Genomic DNA, 19,568 nt, shown 5'->3' with positions numbered 1-19,568 from the left:
CATAAGAGGGTTGTCCCACACATCTTCCTTTGCTCCAGCAGGTGTACTGTTGTTTAGTAAGGTTCTTGGAGGCCATAAAATCACTTAAGCATACTCTATAAGGTAATCAAACAGTCGCCTCCTAAATATTACCTCTGATTGTGTTCTGATCATACAAAATTAGCTGTATACTTAATTTGGCCCACTGTCATTTTTTGGGTGGAAAATATTGATATTCTGTGTTTGTTTGCCTTTTATTTCAAGTTCGAAGCAGATCGGCGAGCATTTATCATCACCATTAACTCCTTCGGCACAGAGCTCTCTAAAGAAGATCGAGCCAAGCTCTTCCCACACTGCGGAAAGCTCTATCCGGAGGGATTGGCCCATCTGGGACGAGCTGATGATTATGACCAGGTTAAATCGGTGGCAGATTATTACCCAGTAAGTTTCTCTTTCAAACAATCTATCAAATTGACTGGCCAATCTGTATTTCCTTGTTTTATCTTTGCAGAATGGTATAAAACACTATCAGTGAATGAATACAGAAATCAAATAAACAGAACGTCACTTTAGAAGTAATGTTGTTTGCTATTCTCTGTTTACAGTGGATCTAAAAGAAACACATAAGCACTTTTTTGTGCTGCCCCAATGGGACCTTGTATGAAAAAGAGCTATACAAAAATAACTTGGTAAAATATTGGCATGCTTCCAATTTTCACAGACCTCTGCTTTAGTCAATTACTCAGATCTCCTGATTCTCTAGAGTTGTGTGCTTTCTAACCGTTTTGTGTGATGTTCTAACTTTTTTATGGACTCGTTTTCTGTGCAATATGTTTTCAAGTCCACATCACTGAAATGTACTACTCTGTATCGGGTTGAATCTCCTACCAACTAATCAACTTCTTGCATCTAGAAAGGAAGGCATTGGTGTCAAAGATGGTTGTAGACTGTGTAAATTAGAGTGAAACATTAATGCACCTGCTACTCTGCTGTCCCAAGCTGAGAGAGAAAAGAATTACGTTTCTGGGTGCGCTTGTAAAGGAATTGCAAACCCAAGAGGCTAGAGCCTTGTGGGTTTTGTTGTGTCAGGACGATAACCTCAGATTCACTTTTGCTTTAACGACTTTCGTCTGTTAATTGCCCAAAACCGTCTTAGCATAGTAAGCTGCGGGACCTCCGCATTAGACAAAAAAATAATTAAATTAACTTTTAATGTTTTATCATAATGCAATGAATTGTAAGATGTGTAATGAATTGGTAAAGGTTTATAATAAACCATATGCCAAATAGAAATAATAAATATTGTGATGCACTTTGAGGGGGGAAGTATGTGATTGTTTTTTTAAATCGTAACTATTTTTTGAAATTTTTTACATTATTTGTATGGTTTTTTATGATTAATTGACTTAAGCCCATGTCTGAAAATTTGATGTATGGAAATATTTGAGTCAGTTATACATTTTGGTGGTTGATATATCCTGCACAGAATGTTATGAGCTTTATTTTCCCTATTCTTGTGCAAGTTAATGCCAATACTGCTATTACTCAGATTTTATTTCTAGTCACTTGATATTTTTTCCAAACTACCAGCACCCACCTAGATTGCAAATGTTACCATTTTCTTTCCTCTACTCACTGGTATTGCAGGTAAATGCTATATCTTTTCAGTAACCCTTTTGTGCTATTCACCCCCACACCCCATGCCCATTTTCTTGTGACCCATGGTCTGCCCATCTACAAACCCATAAATGCCTCTTTTTGTTGCAAGTGCCTTTTCACTCATTCTCTTCCCATCCCAAAACTCGCCCAACTGAACAGTACCACTTTACCTGCACTGTCTGGCCCATATGTGTTGGTCACTTCATACCAGCTTTAATGCACTGGAATGGCGTAAACTGTTCATTTCCTCAAGGGTTTTGTTTTTCCTACTTCTTAACCTGTTAAATTTGTCGGTGTACATTCATCTAAATGTAAAAAAAAAAAAATGTAGTTTGTTGCCTTGTCGGCTCATTCACTTATTTGAAATCTCAACGGTTAAGAGATTTGAATGCAATAAAGATGTGGGATGGTTGTCTCACTTGGACCTAACTCCCTGTTGTTCCCACTCCTCTCCCTTCTGGTCCTTTTCAATCTTTCTGATGAATTCAATAGATGAATTCAACATGGCTGACCACAAAGCACTACACAACCTTTCCAGATGCATGGGATTAGATGTTTGACTTGGCTGGCTTTACTACTATCTCACTCATTGGCAGCAGCTCAACCAGATACTCTCCAGCGTTGAGGACGTTAATCAACTGAAATGTGGCCTCTTTATATTCAAGCTTAGATATTAGGTTTCTATCCGAAATTTCACCTTAAAGATGTACCATCAAACACTCAAGTCCAGAACTGACAAACAATTTGCAGTGTGTGATCCACTTAAAGGAACATATTTACGCCCTGCCTAAGTAGGATAAGGGATAGTGTCACTTTTCAGAAAACAATGTGTTATACTGTGTACCAGCTATTAGATGATGGGCTATGCATAGCATGTGTTCTAAAATCGAGAACGCTCCAGAAAGACTACAACTGGTAAGTAGCATTTGTCCTATCATTTTGTCAGTCAGTCCTGGTTTCTACCTGGTCACAGGACGGAAAAGCCCTTTCAGACATATTAAATTAGGTCATACCAATCTTGGATGGTTGATGGTGGAAATACTGGCATCTTTGTCCTTCTCAACTTGATGCCATACTTTGCTTCAGTTTCCCATTCTTTCGTTCTGATTAGATGGGTAGGGCCACAGGGTGTGGACCCTGGGTTGTCTTTAGTTTCCTAATAGTGAGCGCAAGCAGTAAGAGTACTTATAGAACCCCCTATTGTTAAAGATGTCTCTGGTTCAAAACCTATTTCTGCCTTAATAGGTCTGCCGAAGTCTGTTCTGGAAAGGTATGAACATAAACTTCCCAGAGCTGCTAAAACTAAACTCCTCCTCTTTGGGTACCAGCAATAGCCAACGTAAGCATCCACTGCTTTATTGTTATTAGTAGGGTTTTTCTTGAGTGCAAACCTTGCTGTCGGAAGCAATGGAGCGCTTCACAATCGTAGAGGGGAAAAAACAAGTTTAAGGAGTAGAGAAATAAGGGAGTAGGGATTTAGCAGGTGATTGAGGGCAATTGTCAGCAAAGGATCTACAAGTAACCAGGGGAGGAAACAGTGGGGATCAGATTGCCCAATCTCAGGTATGGAGGGAAACAGACAGTGTATGGTCTCTAGGTGTTAAGGAGCCATTCCTTGAAGTCGAGGGTGTTGAAGCTCCTTCCTGAACTGCAGAAGCAAGGAGGCGAGTCAGATGTTGATGGGGAGGACTGCTAATGGGAGAACATTACTGATAGCAAATAAGTTGAAAAGATTTAAGATGCCGAGCTGTCTCTCTATTCACAAATAACTGCAGTCTGAAAATTACATTTTTCAATTGGCCCTTTTAAGATGAACAATGACCTTAATCTCGACCCAATATAGAGATGTTATTGTGGTGACTTCCAACAATTTTAGCTTGAATTTACGCTATCCTCTTTACAGTTGCATCCACAGAAAGTCTATTTTGCAGATTCAAACTACTTAAGCGATTTGAGGAGAAAGTATTGTGCCCCGATGTAAGAAGCATTCTTCACTTGACTGCCAATAGGATTAATTCCAAATGATGTACTTGGAAGCTAAATCCCTGCTTGGCACTGATGCAGTGGACCTCTGGGAAAAGGAGTTTGCCGTGAGCGTAAGGGCAGCAGAGTCTTTGCTAGACAAGCAAAAGCACTGGAATAATCTCCTGTTTCATTTCTGATTACTTTCATCAATATCCACTTTTATGAAACCACGGAAGTCATGGCTGTTACTAAAATCAAGTGTGTGGTTTGTCACCTGTGTCTTTGAATTCAGAATAGGGCTGCAGATTAGTTGGTCAGATGGTACTTTTAATTGTCCTATTTGAGGTACTGGTCATTCTTGATTAAGCCCCTTCAAGCTTTGTGGGCTTTCTTGAAGGACTCTTAGAGAATTTGCATTCCACCACAACTTCAAGCACCGCTTTTTAGCTCCTTTTTGGGTAGGTTTTGGACCAAAGCACCATCATACACTACTGGCACGAACCTCTGAGTGTTTATGATTTTCCATAGATTAATTTTCCTGACTTTTCCTGATAAGCTCTGAAGCCTCATCAGGGACGCTAATGCCAGTTGTCCCTCTGAGAAACCCTAGGCCTCTCTATGGTGTGCTCAGAGGTACCCTGGTTCCATGTCTAAACCTAGCACAGCATGCTCCACTGTCTGGAGGCAGCATTTGTTTGTTACAAGACAGTCGCGGTGCAGTCGTAATTTGCATACTGAAGATCAGAATTCACCTAAGAATTGCCCAAAAAGCAGGCTTACATTTTTCTCTGAATTGCATGTGCATGGAAGCTGTCCTGCTCCTAAGCTGTTTGGTATTCCAATATGCTAGGGCATTGCAGGAGACGTTTTTTTCTGTTGATCTCCCTCTTTGCCAGCTTGATTTAAAGCTTTGTGAGGGCCTGGCTTCTGGAGGGAGGGTGTCTCACCAGAGGTGGTATTTTTGGCAGCAATGTAGGTAGGAGGGCGACTTCTGCAACCCCCTTACTTGCTTTTAATCCCTCTCACTTTACCCTACCCAGCAGACTAAGTTCTGGCTACCCCATTCTAAAAACGTGTAGATTTTGTTAAAAAGAAAAAACTGCATTATGATATCCTTTAAAATTGTACTGTTTTTCACCCAGCGAAAGTTAAGGGCGGAGTCTGACCTATCCAACATGTCACTGACTCTACCCCAGTACTAATGGGGTGAGAAAGGTAGACCGACCGAGTCATGGACATCTGACGTGGCTGATTCAGGCCAGTCCGATTGGTTTTTGGGAGACCGTATAAGACCATGATAATTTCCCAATTTAATACTACGCACCTGAATGTTACTCCTGTTACCACCCTGAGAGGAATGTAAGGTTTTGGTAGGCACACTTGACATAGGACTGACACGAACTGACAGTCCCTTTGTTAGTCCTGATGGGCACAACTACAACTAAGTTGCATACTCTCAAAAATATCCTGCTTGCAGAAAGGCTTTGCTTTCTCTGTGTGGACCAGACATGAAGAAACAGAAGAACTGGATACTGAGGGCACCAGCAACTGACGTCAACAAAGACCTGTCATTTAGACCTTGGACAAACAAATTTAAATAAAGAAGAAGCCCAAAAGTAGCATTTGGGTTCTGAGGAGTCCTGCTTAAGCTGCCTTTGCTGGATGCAGTCTATCACCGGCACAAGAGCTGTAGCTTGAGCAAATTGAACAGTTGCACTATATACAAGCTCCACAGTGTTTCTCTTGGTCCCAGCAGAATCCCCAGTTGCTCCAGCAACCTTTCTTGCATGAAGATACTTTGTCACCACCAGAGGAAACTGGAAGACAGGAACCATCATCATTGGCCACTCGGCTTGTGAGAACCTGTTAACAGTAAGCACTCGTAAATTTCTGAAGCTAACCAACTGCAAGGTTCCCTGCACTTGTTGCCTTCAGGCAGGCACTCAGAATATTTCCAAATCCATAGGGTACTATTCTTACCAGAGGATAACTCGCCAGAGCTTTCTGCTACTTCAGGAACAAAGATGGATCAGATCTCTGTTCCGTGTCTTTGCTGCTGTCCCTGTCTGAGGGCATAAACATAATCTAACTAGCATAGCTCATCTTCCTGAACAGACACCCTGCAATGAATTAGAAAGTTCACATGTGCATCAAGACCTCGATATGTGAACTGCCATTAATACTTCAAAATTTGCAAGCTTGTCAGTTGTCCTTATTTCTCCAAATATCCTCCTGCTCTGTGTGCTAGCTCACCTCCCCTACTTAAAGCTGGATTATGCAGACTCATGTCTTTGTATAGCTCGTTCATTGTTCACTTACATCTCAATGTGGTCAAAATCTTTGGATCAGGATAGGGAGAAAAATGAACAGGTGAGAGGGCATGTTTTAACATAAGCTACATTTCTTCTCTTTAGGGCAAACTGTAGGTCTCCTTTGCACCATGTCATCTTATCACATTACGTTTAAAAAATATATATATTTTGTCAGAGTATTGAGTTGGCTTTTTCCATTGAATTCTTTCCCCTTGTTTCAATATTAAGTAGGGCCATGTGCATGCTCCTTTTGCATTTCTTTGTCTAATTAAAGTGCCTGTCCATGGCGACAGGCTTAGTTTCCATTTTCAAACTGTGGCAAGAGTATAGCATTTTAGAGCCTTTTTAGGCAATTCTTGCTAATCCTGTTCAGTGTTTGGCACTGGTTTTGAGGTTAAAGCACATGATGAAGTGCAAAGGGTAAAGATGAGAATAAAAAAGTCAACTATTTAGCTTGGTTTGAAATGTTTTCATAGAGAGATTAATGTGGAGCATGATCACTTTGTCAGAAGCTTTGTCCGTGTCGTCTGAGCCACATTGATCAGCTTTGTCGCAAAACTCGCACTAACCAAAGTCTGTGGATTAGTTAGAGAATAAGGAGTTATGACTGTTGCTTGGACTTTCCTGGTTTTTGACAGCTCACATCTGGAATGCTGGCATCTTAGCCTCTACTCTTAAGAACATTGTTATCACTCTTAGGCAGTCTTCTACCAGAGTGCTTCAGGACCTGGAGTGTGTAAACATCTTGGCATGTGCTCTCTCTCCCATTTCCAAACTCTGGGCAGTGGCGAGTCTTTCCTTTACCAGCAAAGTAGTTGCTTCTTGCTCCTTCTCGTTACTTGTAGGATTCTGTCCTCGCAGGCCATTGATAAATATGCCTGAGAAGGATGTTCATAATCATACACTTTTTTTCTTATGACCAAAATTGCCACCTCACTATCAAAGCTGGCTTAATTTTCGTCCCAAATTGATCTCCAGTATACAATGAGCAGATCCTTTTGAGGGGCTGTTTTGAGTTGGCTCCTTGTCGTTCAATGGGAGTCTGAGTGACCGCACACAAGGACTCCCAATGAGGATGAAGATACATTGTCCTTAAAGCCCAGTGGTTCACCATATGTTGGTAGACCCACGGTTCAGCACTCGTCTGGTCTATTCTTAGTAGATTGAATACCAAGGTTCGATCCTGGTGAACCTCTCAATCAACAGGCAACCAGGTTTTGATCTGCTACCCCAGTGTTATTTTGTAACTGTGTTCAGGAGACCCTACTGACTGGAATGTATTTCGTTTTTATTTATTCATTCTCCGTTTTTTTTCAGGTCAGTGTACCCGTCCTAAACAGATATAGTTCTAACCGTTTTTCACATGGTGTGCTCAATTTCTGCATTCCAATATAATATAAGTATAGGGCTCCATTTTAGTGAATATGTTAAGAATACAGTAAATTTAACAACTGATCTTATGATATGCTGAAGCAGTTGAGTTTTCTTAAATTGCAGTACATAGTGGAAGTGTGTGCCATATAAGTCCTTATTAAAAGCACATTTGCATTCCGATGTCGATCCTGCTGTGCTTTTTGGCTCGTGGATAGGAGGAACGTCTGGAAAACCATCAATTGGAGCCAGCCAATTGCAGTCAGATTCCCCCCTGCCAGTGTTGACAGTATTTTTTGGGGTCTTCCATAGAGTTATGGCAAACAGTTGTTTCATATTTATTCCCAGATGGACCTAAACACTGAGCTTCATACCAGGGACTGTGTCTAAGAAAAACAGGACTGTTGAGTTAGACGGTTAAAGTCAAGTGGCTGAGACCTAAGCTGCCTCTGTACTAAAAAAGTATTATAGAGATTGTATAGCGTAAAGCTATATACTCCATTTTCAGTGTCCTATTTCCAGTGTGACAATAAAGTGAATTTCAGGCACCGCTCCCAAGAGTCTGGGATACACGTTGAACCCACCACCACCCCTCCCGTGTAGACTGTTCTTTCATGTAAAACCGAGTGCTATTGTATCCAGGCCATCAATCAAGGGTACATTGCGCTGACTCTGTAGATCAGGGCCCAGGCTGATTGTCAATTGTTTGTACAGCCAAAAGTGTCCTGTGCACAGCCATAGAAAAAGTTTCACATTTTAACTGGGGCTATCGTTTTATTTTATGGTGCACCTCACTACGGTAACTTGTAAATCAGTGTGCTCTAGAACATTTAAGCATCTCATGTGCTAGATGGAATTACCAATTATGATCTGGGACCAAAATAACCGGACAGACTCAAAGAATATGGCAAAGTAAAATAGGGCACTTTGGCTAACCAAGTGTAGTTTACACTTCAATTTTGATTACACAAAGGTTTTATACCTCAATGTTAGCCAGCTATGACGTCGCCCTATTTGGCAGACTATTAAACCAATTGAAGGGAGGCATTGGTTAAGGGAACAGATGTACCTATATATCATATAAGTATTAGTAATGTCACTGGAGGCCCCTTATCTAGCAGGCCCTCCTTGAACCACCTCTAAATACATAGAATACATGTATTCTTACGTCCCGTCCCTCCATACTGTATGGGCGTCTCCTTCCAAGGGACGGGAGATGGAACCTTTTTCACCAGAGAAAACCTTCTTCCCCCTTTAAATTTAGAGACGGGCGGGGGTGCGGCCCAGGGAGCATGCGCTGCCCTGACGCTGCCCTGCGGCGCCACACCTCAGCCCCCTTTTCCACGTCGACGGGAATGGGCCGAATTCACCAGCACTCCTGGGTTTGGCTTCGGCCATGTAATTCCACCCGCGGATACTTCTTCTGTCTTTTTTGTCTCATCTATCATTCAGGTACTCGGTCCTCAGGCGTCACGCTCCTCCCCGGCGCATGTCGACTTCTACAGGGTTCAGCAGGTGTCCATCCTGCAACAGGGCTCTTCCAAACTTCAGACCCCCACTCCCTCTCCCTACGTTGCCTTGGCCCAGACCGCTGTTGGCAATCATGTTCGGCTTGTGACTCACTGTCCTCGAAGGCGCTGAAGAACAGACTAGCCAGGTGGAGGGAGCTCTTCCAGAGGTCGCCTCCAGAGGATTTCAAGAACTTTGTGAAGCATCGAACCAGGCCCAAGGTAGGGCTGATATTTTCCAGTGCACCCCGCAAGGGAGACTCCTTCCCAGGGACTCTCCCGCATAGAAGGGACCGGCCAGGTCCATCTACCGGCACGTGCACCGAGGCTGTTTCAGCTACCGGTCTTCTGGTCGAGGGATCCTCGGATCCTCCCAGGCGCAGTGTCAAGGGACTGGAAGGTTCTTTTACCGGGTCTACACCCGAGGGGCTCGGCCCTTGTACCTGCACCATGGCCGAGGGGCTACGCCCGAACACCAGCAATACGTCCTAGGGACTATGCCCTAATAATGGCAATACATCCGAGGGGGCGCCTTAACGCAGCTCTACCGGCCCCTGGGTCGAGGGTGTCGCGCCTACCGGGCCGAGGCCCAAGGAGCACGGTAGGCCTTGTGATCCACACGCAAGAGTCTTGGACGAGGCCGGGCCTCGCACCACATCGCAGGCACGTGGCAGGCAGCTCGGGGAAAAAAAAGCCGCCGCGCCAGAAAGGCACCCATCCAACGCCATTCCATGAATTCGGCGAAGAACAAGTGTCAAGGTGGGACTGGGCTCAACCATGTATGTGACCTACAGTCTACCCTTCATTTGTGCAGGGCAGCTTTCCTTTGCTTCCATATGGACAGGGTATGCTGTGCCTCGCTACCCTGTCGGTACCCCCTGCCACCTCTTTGGACAAGGAGGAGGTGCTCTTCGAGAAGATCCTCGGCCTCATGAGGTCTCCTCAGATGGGGTTATCATCAAAGACGCAGTCGGGGAAGTCCTCCCGCCATGCTAGCAGCACCACAGACTCCTCCATGGGCCCCCTAGGGCCCTGTGCAGCCGCCTCCTCCGGCTCCACAGCAAACTCTGCAACCTCCCCCGCTGCCTCTTCAGCCTCCGGCTGCAGTCCCTGTACCCCAGCCTCCAGAGCCATCTAATCCTCCACAGGATCCTCCAGACACGCAGCATACGGATGATGAGGAGGAGGACCTGGACACGCCATCCTCTGCCAGCGTCTTGCAAAAACATCTTGCTGGCCAGGCAGAGTACCTGGGCCTACTCCGACCCGAGGTCGAGCAGCTGGCAGAGGGGGGTTCTGGCAGAAGTCCTCTCGCGACGCCCCTCTGCCAACACTGGGATTCCACTGCAAACCGATGTCTCCCTGCCCATGAAGGGTTGGCTTAAGCCCCACTCGGTCTAGCTGGCCAATCGACGCCTGGACACCAAGTACAGGCAGATGGAGGGGGATACACTCTTGCTCTCGAACCATCCTCAGCCACACTTCTCAGTGATCGCGGCGGCATCACTATACTCCAAGCCTCAGTCGTCCCTCAGCCTCCTCATCTGCAGCGCTGCTAGGCAAGGGGAAGATCTTGGAGGCGTATGGCAAGAAGATCAACTCCAACGCTTCCTTGCACCTTCGTCAGACCAATGCAGATGCCATGCTAGCTGCCGCCAACCAAAGGTTATGGCGGGAAATTGCGTACTTCCTCCCAGAACTCCCCGCCCAGTGCCACTCACGCTTCTGGGTGGGGCTAGCTGAAGTCAAGCTTGTGGCACAGGATCTCATGGAATCCACAGTGGCTCATATCAATACCTCAAGCCGTGTCATCTTCATTGCCACGGACCTGGCTCCGGGCAACGAAATTCAACCCAGATGTCCAGGAGCGCTTTCTAGATCTACTGTTCGAAGGTGCGGGGGGGATCTCTTCCACTCCTTTACGGGCGAAGAGCTGGACAAAAAGAGGGACAGCTAACAAACGGCAAAGTCTTTTATCCATACTTACGAAGACCACGCGCAAATCGTACTCTCAATCTCAGCAGCGTCCGGAAAGGGGTCATACATATGGAGGGTTCCGCGGCTTCCAGGAACGCAGATCCAGGCAGCCGGACCGCTCGCTGTCTCAGAAGCGGCGCAAACCACTTTTTCCAGTCCCCCTCCTCAGCGTCAGCCTTCGAGGGAAAGAAGGCATGACATGCCCCTTCGGGTCCACGTGTCTCCGGTGGGGGGGCAGGCTTGCTCTCCATGCACAATTCTGGCACCAGAATTTCGTAGACCTCTAGATCCTCTCCGTGGTATCCACTGGGTACTGCCTTCCTATCCCAGCCTCTCCTCTCCTCCCCTCCACAGGTTGGGACAGCAACTCTTTTGGCAGAGATCTGATTGCTCGTAGAGAGCCACACAGTGGAGGAAGTTCCAGCCTCCCAGCGAGGCTTTGGCTTTTACTCCAGGATTTTCAACATTTAGAAGAAGAACCAGGTGGGCCTGAGAGTTGTGCTGGACCTTTCCGCACTCAACCTCTCCCTAACCCTGCAAAAATTCAAGATGGTTACGGCAACTTTTATAGCGGAGACATTGGACAAGGGAGACTGGATGTGCTCCCTGGACCTGAAGGATGCATACCTATATGTCCCGATTTGGCAGCCCCACCGTTCTTTCCTACAGTTCAGGATCATGGGCTACCAGTTTCAATACAAAGTCCTTCCATTTGGCCTCAACTCGGCCCACAGGGTCTTTTCCAGACTCATGAGCGCTGTGGCGGCCCTCCTCAGAGCGCAGGGCCTCCACATCTACCCATACCTCAACGACTGGCTCATCAGGGCTACATTTCCAGAAGCTGTTCGCCACTCCTCCCATGCCCTTATGAACACATTGCACGATCTGGGCTTCTCGCTCAACCTCAAGAAGTCGCAGCTGCAGCCTATGGAGACTCTGACATTGCTGGGACTCATTTGGGACACGTGCTCCAAGAGGGTCTTCCCGTCGGAGGACAAAATCTCGACCATCAAGAGGGCCACCACCCACTTCCTCAGCGGAGGAGTGACCTCTGCATGGTGGTCCCAACATCTCCTGGGTCTACTGGTGGCGGTCCGGTTAGCCGTGCCGCACACGAGACTAAGGATGAGAACGATTCAGCTGCACTTTGCGGCCCCATGGAATCAGGAGCGGGGTTCGCAATCCATCAACGTTCCTCCATTTCTCCACCCGGACCTAACTTGTTGGTCCATGGACTGCCCGCCCTCTCCACAGGCCACCATCACCACAGACTCCTCGCTCGAGGGCTGGGGAGCCACCCTGGACGATCTTTCGGTTCATGGCACCTGGACTCGGCAGGAGCAGGAATACCACATTAATTGGTTGGAGCTGAACACCATCTGGCTAGCACTCAGAGCATTCCTACCTCTTCTCAAGGGCAAGGTTGTCCTCATCCAGACAGACAACTCGAGTAGCATGTACGTCAACAAGTAGGGAGGCACCAGATCCCCTCCTCTGTGCAGACTGGCGATCAGCATGTGGGAATGGACCCTGGAAAACATTTACCTCTTGGCAGGCCACCTCCTGGGGGAATCAAACCTGGAAGTGAGCAGGCTGGAAGTGGATAATTAAGAGTGGGAGCTAAACGACCTCGTTATATAGGCAGGCTTCAATAGGTGGGGTCACACCCAAGAGGATCTCTTTGCCACCTGGCACAACAAGAAGTGTCCCCAGTTGTCATCCTGGCAAGGTCAGGGCCCCGGCTCTCCGGACGACGCATTTCACCTCTAGTGGACTGACATGAAAGCCTACGCCTTTCCGCCCACTCCTCTGATCCACAGGGTAATTTATAAGATCAAGGAGTCTCACTGAATCCTCATCATTCTGAAAGCTACATGGTAGCCGGCCATGCCATGGTTTTCAGAGCTCCTCAGCCTCTCGGAGGTGCCCCCTATACACCTTCTGACGCGCCCAGCACATCTTCTGGCCCAGCAGGTGGGCAGAATCATCCACCCTGCGCCAGGGAAACTAACCCTTACACCATAATACCTGAGCAGGTAACGCGTTGGCACATTAGCCTCTCACAGGCCAATCTGGAGATCATACAGGGCATCCGGTGCAAAGCCACCAGGGCCCAGTACAAAAGCAAATGGACCAGATTCTGCCACTGGGCAGACTCCAAGGGAATTGACCTCCTGGCCTGCAATTTGGACAACGTGATCTCCTTTTCGGCGCACCTCGCTCGTACCTTGCAGCCATCGGGGCTTACGGGAACTTGGAGGAAGGCATTTTCTCCTCCTTCAACCCTATTGTCAAACATCGGACGGGTCTCGCTAGGCTCTACCCGCCCATCAAGAGTCCACACCCTGTGTGGGACCTTAACATTGGCTCCCTGGCGGACAAACCATTCAAGCCAATGGCGTCCATAAACATCAGGCTGGTCACCATCAAGACAGCCTTACTGGTCGGCCTTACCTTGGGTCGCAGAGTCAGCAAGATCCAGGCACTGGTCGCCTCTGAACCATATACCACCTTTCACAAGGTAGTCGTGCGGACGCACCTAGCATTTCTGCCCAACGTTCCATCTGCATTTCACTTGAACGAGGAAATAGTCCTTCCCACATTCTTTCCCGATCCCAAGGACGAAGCACAGAGTGTGCTGCACTGCCTGGATGTCAGGCATGCCCTAGAATTCGACTTGGACAGGACCAAGGGCTTCCGCAAGTCGGACGTCCTGTTTGTCACTTTCGGAGGCTCCAGGCCAGGGTATCAAACCTCTAAGGCTTCCATATCCCACTGGATGGTCTCTGCCATCAAAGAAGCGTACGAGGGCTAGCACAAGCCGCTCCCGACCAACATGCATGCCCACGCAGTCAAGACCAAGGTTGTCCAGTCAAAGGATCGAAAATAAAGGATCGAATTACCTTTTGATCGACAGTCAAAGGATCGAAAAAAAGGGTCGTTTTTTTTAAAATATTTTTTTTTATTATTTATATTTTTTTGTAGTTTGGGTTGGTAAAAAAAATGTTTTTAATAAAGAAAACGGGGGGTTGGGGGTAACCCCTCCCCCCAAAAAAAAATTTGACCCTTTTTTTCGGTCCTTTGACTGTCGATCAAAAGGCATTCGATCCTTTTGTTTTCAACCCCATAACTGGCAACCCTTACCAAGGCAACAGCCATCGCATTCCAGCGCCAGGTCCCTTGGCAAGTCATAAGCAAGGTGGCCACTTGGGCCTCTCCCTTGGCTTTCTGCAAGCATTACTGTTTGAAAGCCGGCTCTAGATAGGATGTGGCTTTCGGACAGGCGGTTCTCAGGAACCTATTTGCTTAAGGAGGGTCTCCTCTCCACTCTGGGGCTACTATCAGTTGTAATCACCCATACAGTATGGAGGAAAGGGGATGGGACGTAAGAGTAATTATAAGTTAATCACCGTAGTGATTAAGGTACCATAGTCCCCTTTCCTCCATACGTCGCACCAACCTCCCCCCTAATAATACTGGTGTCATTAGGCAATGTTAAATCTATTGTCGATGCGTCAATGGGGGCTGAGGTGTGGCGCCGGAGAGCGGAGTCAGAGCAGCGCATGCTCCCTGGACCGCACCCCTGCGCTCATCTAAATTTAATGGGGAAGAAGGTATTTCCTGGTGAAAAAGGTTGTCTCCCGTCCCTTGGAAGGGATGCCCATACAGTTTTCGGGGACTATGGACTAAGAGTGTTAGTCACTACGGTGAGTAACTTATAATTTATAGCAGAACAGCAGCAAGTTGGCCTGTGCAACATTGTATAGCATGTTGCTAGATAGACCCTCTTGATTGGCTGGCATTCTCTCCCAACCTTGGACCTTCGTCTCGTTAGCAGCATGTAAGCAAAACGAACCTCTGGTGCAGAGAGCGATGTCTTGCCCAATTGGTCCATCCATCTCTCATTGAACAGGCACCAAGCCAAGGCTGCTTCTTTATAGTTGACCTTGCAGCCTGTTCTCGATTCTGGGACTTTCACGGGAGTGTAGGTACACTATTATCTTTGTTTAGAGCTTAATGAATAGCACTTTATTTCGACTTCTGAATCACATGTGAGCAGACCACAATTTTGTCCATTTCGACCTTTTATTTACTGCCATTTGATTTAATTGTGCTGGGTGTCATTACTCCTCTTGGCCTCTGGAGACTTGCTCACTCCACCTTGCACATGCTTTTTGCATCCTAGATTGTCCAATGCTTGGCACTTGCAGATGTTTTCTTCTTTGCTTAATCTAAGAGGAATATGTCCTGCGTACATGGCTTATCCTCTTAACTACCTTTGTGCCTTGCAATTATTCCTTGATTTAGCATCCTTGCTCCCAGGTCAATAGAGTCCTCTTTATTCCTCACACAAAGCTGTTTTTCCATCCTCTCCTGACTCTCAGGCCCTCATCTGTTTCTGAGGTAGCCTAATTGGTTTCAACACAAGTCCAACGTCCAGCTTTCCATCATGGCCGCCTGGTCACATTATGAGCAAGCCTCTATATGTCTTGTCTACCTTGCGTTTCTGGGTATATACATTCACTTCATCCCTCCTCACTTATTTCTTTGATGCATATGATTACTTCACATTCAATTGCATGTTTCTCTTGTTACTCCAGTTACATCTTCATTCTTTAGGAATTTGCATTTCCTTTCAGTGTGTCTTTGTGTCTTCATGGTGTCACTCTGCTCTCGTCAGATTTCACTTATAGCTCTTCCATGTCCAATGGTGTGTGCAGACATCCTTCCACCCTTTCAATGCGAGGGCACATTCGATACAGTTGTCTGAGTGCATATCTCTCATAAACTCGATGCAGCATTGGGAGTATACCTGGTGTCCCACATAGGGCTCTGATTGAGGTGAGGAGGTGGGAGCTAGAGATGACATGTCCATCTGTTCCTCTACAGCAGTCTCTCCCCGTCCCCCAGAATTATTGTTGTTGCAGGTATTGCAGCATTGCTCTAACGGAAGGGGGTGGGGCCTTAACAGCCAGCCTGTGAAAGAAGACCTGAATGCAGAGGAGCATGCCCCCCACCAAAGACCAAGAGGAAATTCCCATCCCTTTCCTAAAGTATGGGCCCAGGAAGGATTTCAAATGAGGGGTACATTACTGTGGTGGGTTATTTCTTTGATATGGGCTTGCAGTACTGTGTCATGTGTTCCTTTGACTTCCCTTCTACGAAGGACCATGACATTATCATGCTGTATTGCACGTTTCTATCTGTACCTTCAAAAGAGCTCAGCACCTGCAAGGCTGTCCTTGCCCCTCCCCATAAGATAATTATTTTCAGTTAACTGTGAGGCCAGAATAGTCATCTGTGCGCCCTCCTTTTAATTGAGTTTTTCTGCACCGTTTAGTTTGAACTAACCGCATCCCACCATTGCGTCCAGGAAAGCTTTGCATGGACAAAAACCCTGCAAGCCTTCCCTGCACCATTCACTGCGCCACAAAGTAAGAATGGCACACAATATACTGAGACAGGATCTCATATTTGTTTTGTCATCCATGTTTCAGGACAAACCTAATCAAATTAATAAAAAATGATTTAACATACAACCCATCTGTAACATTGCCTTTGAAGTCCATTGGTAGGCCTTTTTAACATGGGCAGTTGTCCTACAGAATATGTCTTTAGAAAGTACTTGAAATCAAAACTTTGTGCTGCCTTCCATTACCTTACCATTGCACCTGGGTTTATGAATGCACTTTAAATGTCACTTGCGCACATGCCACTTAGATATTAATATCCGGACTCTGCTGTGAAGACTGGACTCAAATGGAGGCTCCCGCTGTTTGTCAATCCTGAACCCTAAGAATGGTTTGGATTGTTATCCTGTATTGTAAGCTTTAGGGTGTCCTGTGATCAATTCTTTTCACAAGTTGGAGGTATGTGCCCAATACGCCTCCAAAGAGGACTGTGTGGCCTGGGCATTATAAGAGATCACCTCCCATCACTCCCCACCCCTCTTCTCTTCAGAAATGCCATCCTGTCGAACCATTCAAGCACATGCACAAAGGATGTCTTCTCTTTGAACAGCTTGTCTGTGAAGTCCTTACTTGTCTCGAGCCACTGTTTTGAATACATTGGCCGCTTCACCTTATTCACATCATGGATCATAGATGACTGACTGTTTTATACACAAACAATGCAAAGCAACATTGTACAACATGTGAATCTGCCTGTTTTTGTACCCCCTGTGGTTCACCTAATAAGGGGAATTAAGAGGCATGCCTTACTGTACAGTGGATAAATAAGTGACTGAAGCACATCACTCCATCCTCTGTTCCCAACCTCCACTACACCCCACAAGTCCATTGCAACTGTAAAGTCTGACTCTCATTGCAGTTGACCATTTCCAACCCAGAGCTGGCCATGCATGGTAGATGATTGACTTTTTAACTTGCATTCTGTGAAGAGAGGACAGCAAAGTTTTGAACTGCAACGCCGTTTGCATGTCCTTTTTCTTAAGGGAGTTTGTGATCTCATATAGGTGCATAACATTACAGCAAAAGAGTGAAAGGACAATGAAAGGAAATGTTAGTTTGCAGAACTCTTCAAAACATCTGTAGGACGTTTCTCATACTGAAGTAGCACCACATCCTGCACTATACTGTATAACACCCTAGAACTTATCCTCCAGCTCAATGTTCCTTACCTATGAGTCAGCTTCCCTCCTTAACAGTAATGCATGAGGAAAATCCTGATAGTTATGAGCTATTGCTGGATTTCCGGAATGTAATACCCTGCATCAAAAAGCACATTCAGGTCGATGCTCGGTTCTCATCTGGTTTACTTGGGTTGGGAATATGGGCAAGAATTCTGTGCTGTGGTCCGATAAATGTGGGTATTATGAAGTACACGACAAGGTTGGAGTACATTTATTTATTGGTTATTTGTAACCGGAGTCGGGTCTGGGCTGACACTTGTCTTGCGAGCAGGTGACCCCCTCGTAATCTGTGGAGCAATCGTCCTGCAGATCATTGACCTCGTTGTTACTCTAGTAGATCTGCTGCGGTCTGTCTGGGACAGCCCACTGATCCACATACCGGGAATGCTACACCAGAGGGAGCATCTCGCTCCTTCTCAGGTGGCTGCTGGGTCCGTAAAGCTGCTGGGTCCATCCCCTACCCCTGGGAGGCCATCGCCTCATTCGCTGCTACCGCAGCTGTATCTCGCCTCAGGTGTAAGGACACCTGTCAAGTGGCTGCCACATCCTTCGCTGAACCACTTTCCTTCAGTGCTATTGCAGCGGTCGTCATGGACTTGGACAACGGTGAGCTTGCTGATGCTTTTGTCGATGGTCCCGGCGTTGACTGTTGACTAGGCATGCTTCAAGGTCTTTTCCAGCTTTGACGAGTCCTCCCCGGACTTGGCCTTCATCCGCTTACCTGTAGACACAATTCTGCTGGTTTTGGGAGCTTCCTCTTTGAAGAGGACCCTTTCGATGTTGGGCTCACCGTAGAGGTCGATGATGACAGCGATTGCCTTCTGCCGGACTCTGAACCTGCATCAGCGGCGAACCCAGCGGCACAGAGCTTGCCCTTCTCTTGGACCCCCGTGAGGCGGCATCTCAGGCTCCTCTCGGAGGGAGTTTGTTCCTCGGACTGGCCAGTCCTAGATGAGGTGTTACTCTGCCCTGTGGCCGATCAGTGGCCTTGCTCGACTTGAGCCACACCGACAGTCGGCTGTAGCAGGTTTAACTATTTTGGATAAAAATCTGAAAAAAACATGAAAATATCTTAGATAACAACTTGAGGACTCCAAACACTGAAAAGTGGAGTAAAAATCTGAAGATGGCCACCAAGGGTGGAGTTTGGCAGAGGACTGTTATTGGATGGGGGCAGTATGACCCAGAGGACAGTGACTGGTTTAGATGAGAAATAGTTTCAAAGTGAAAGTGAAACAGTTTTTTCTTTTACTGAGGATTCCCATGCTGGAGAATGTCCCTCAAACTCACCCCAATCTAAGATGCTCACTGATTCCAAATCTGATAATCTATTGTACGTTCTTTTGTGATCAAAAGAGCAATACATATATATATTATAATAATAAACTATTAAAGGATGTTGTTTGTCTGGAAACCTCTGGTGTCCCTGCCTCTTTGCTGGAAGACAATACAGCGTCTGGCTGCTTTTTGGAGTGCATTACATTTTTTTTCTTTGTGTACGAATACAAAGGAATTTTTATCTGCATAGGTCCCTCGCGCGTCTAGGACCCTCGGATTGTTTTTTTCCGCCATACTGGTCGGAAGCATTCTGCGGAGTTCCCTGGCTTTAGCCATACTTTTGCTAAAACATTGTTATATTTCCCCATTTCTCCACCCCAACGTCGAGTCACCGAACATCCACACTCTACGCCGGCACGGAGAAAGAATCGACCGTTGAGAGCTGCACAACGAATTTGGGCCTCGGAAGGCCTCTGGCCTCGGCCCAGGCCTAGGAAGGTCTCTGGCCTCGGCCCTGCAAGTAGGGAGAGTGGGGGGGTGGACATACACTACACTCTTTTGGTATATTGGTACATTCATATATATTCCTACACTTATTAGCCCGCTGCCACAAGGTGTGTATGGAGGGTACCCCTTTCCAATTTTGCCCTTTCCAATTTTGATACTTGTTATCAAACAAGTATCCTTGGGTTGACAGGCACACCACGTGCAATCTCTGCTTACCGAGGGACCACCCCGAGGCTAACTGCAGAGCGTGTAGTAGGGTCAAACCGAAAACACTCAAGGACCGTTCGATCAAGCGTTGGGCCCACCACGCCAGGCGTCAAGAGGCCATGGCAGTGGAGGGCGCCTTCAGCGATGGCAGCG

The 19,568-nt window shown here is 46.7% G+C and overlaps 1 protein-coding gene across 1 annotated transcript in view; it reads left to right on the top strand.

Moving 5' to 3' along the window:
• The window catches only part of ATP6V0D1 (ATPase H+ transporting V0 subunit d1), an 874,674-nt gene that overhangs the window by 579,688 nt on the left and 275,418 nt on the right, over positions 1-19,568 (top strand). The window contains exon 6 of the mRNA XM_069603998.1: positions 244-420. Within this exon, the coding sequence (XP_069460099.1) occupies positions 244-420 (177 nt within the window). The remainder of the gene's footprint in view (positions 1-243; positions 421-19,568) is intronic.

Source organism: Ambystoma mexicanum, chromosome 1p (genome assembly GCF_040938575.1).
Source record: "Ambystoma mexicanum isolate Mex_15411 chromosome 1p, UKY_AmexF1_1, whole genome shotgun sequence".
Classification (NCBI taxonomy): Eukaryota; Metazoa; Chordata; class Amphibia; order Caudata; family Ambystomatidae; genus Ambystoma; species Ambystoma mexicanum.
Note: the sequence above shows the minus strand (reverse complement) of the source record. Positions and strands in the feature narration are given on the sequence as shown.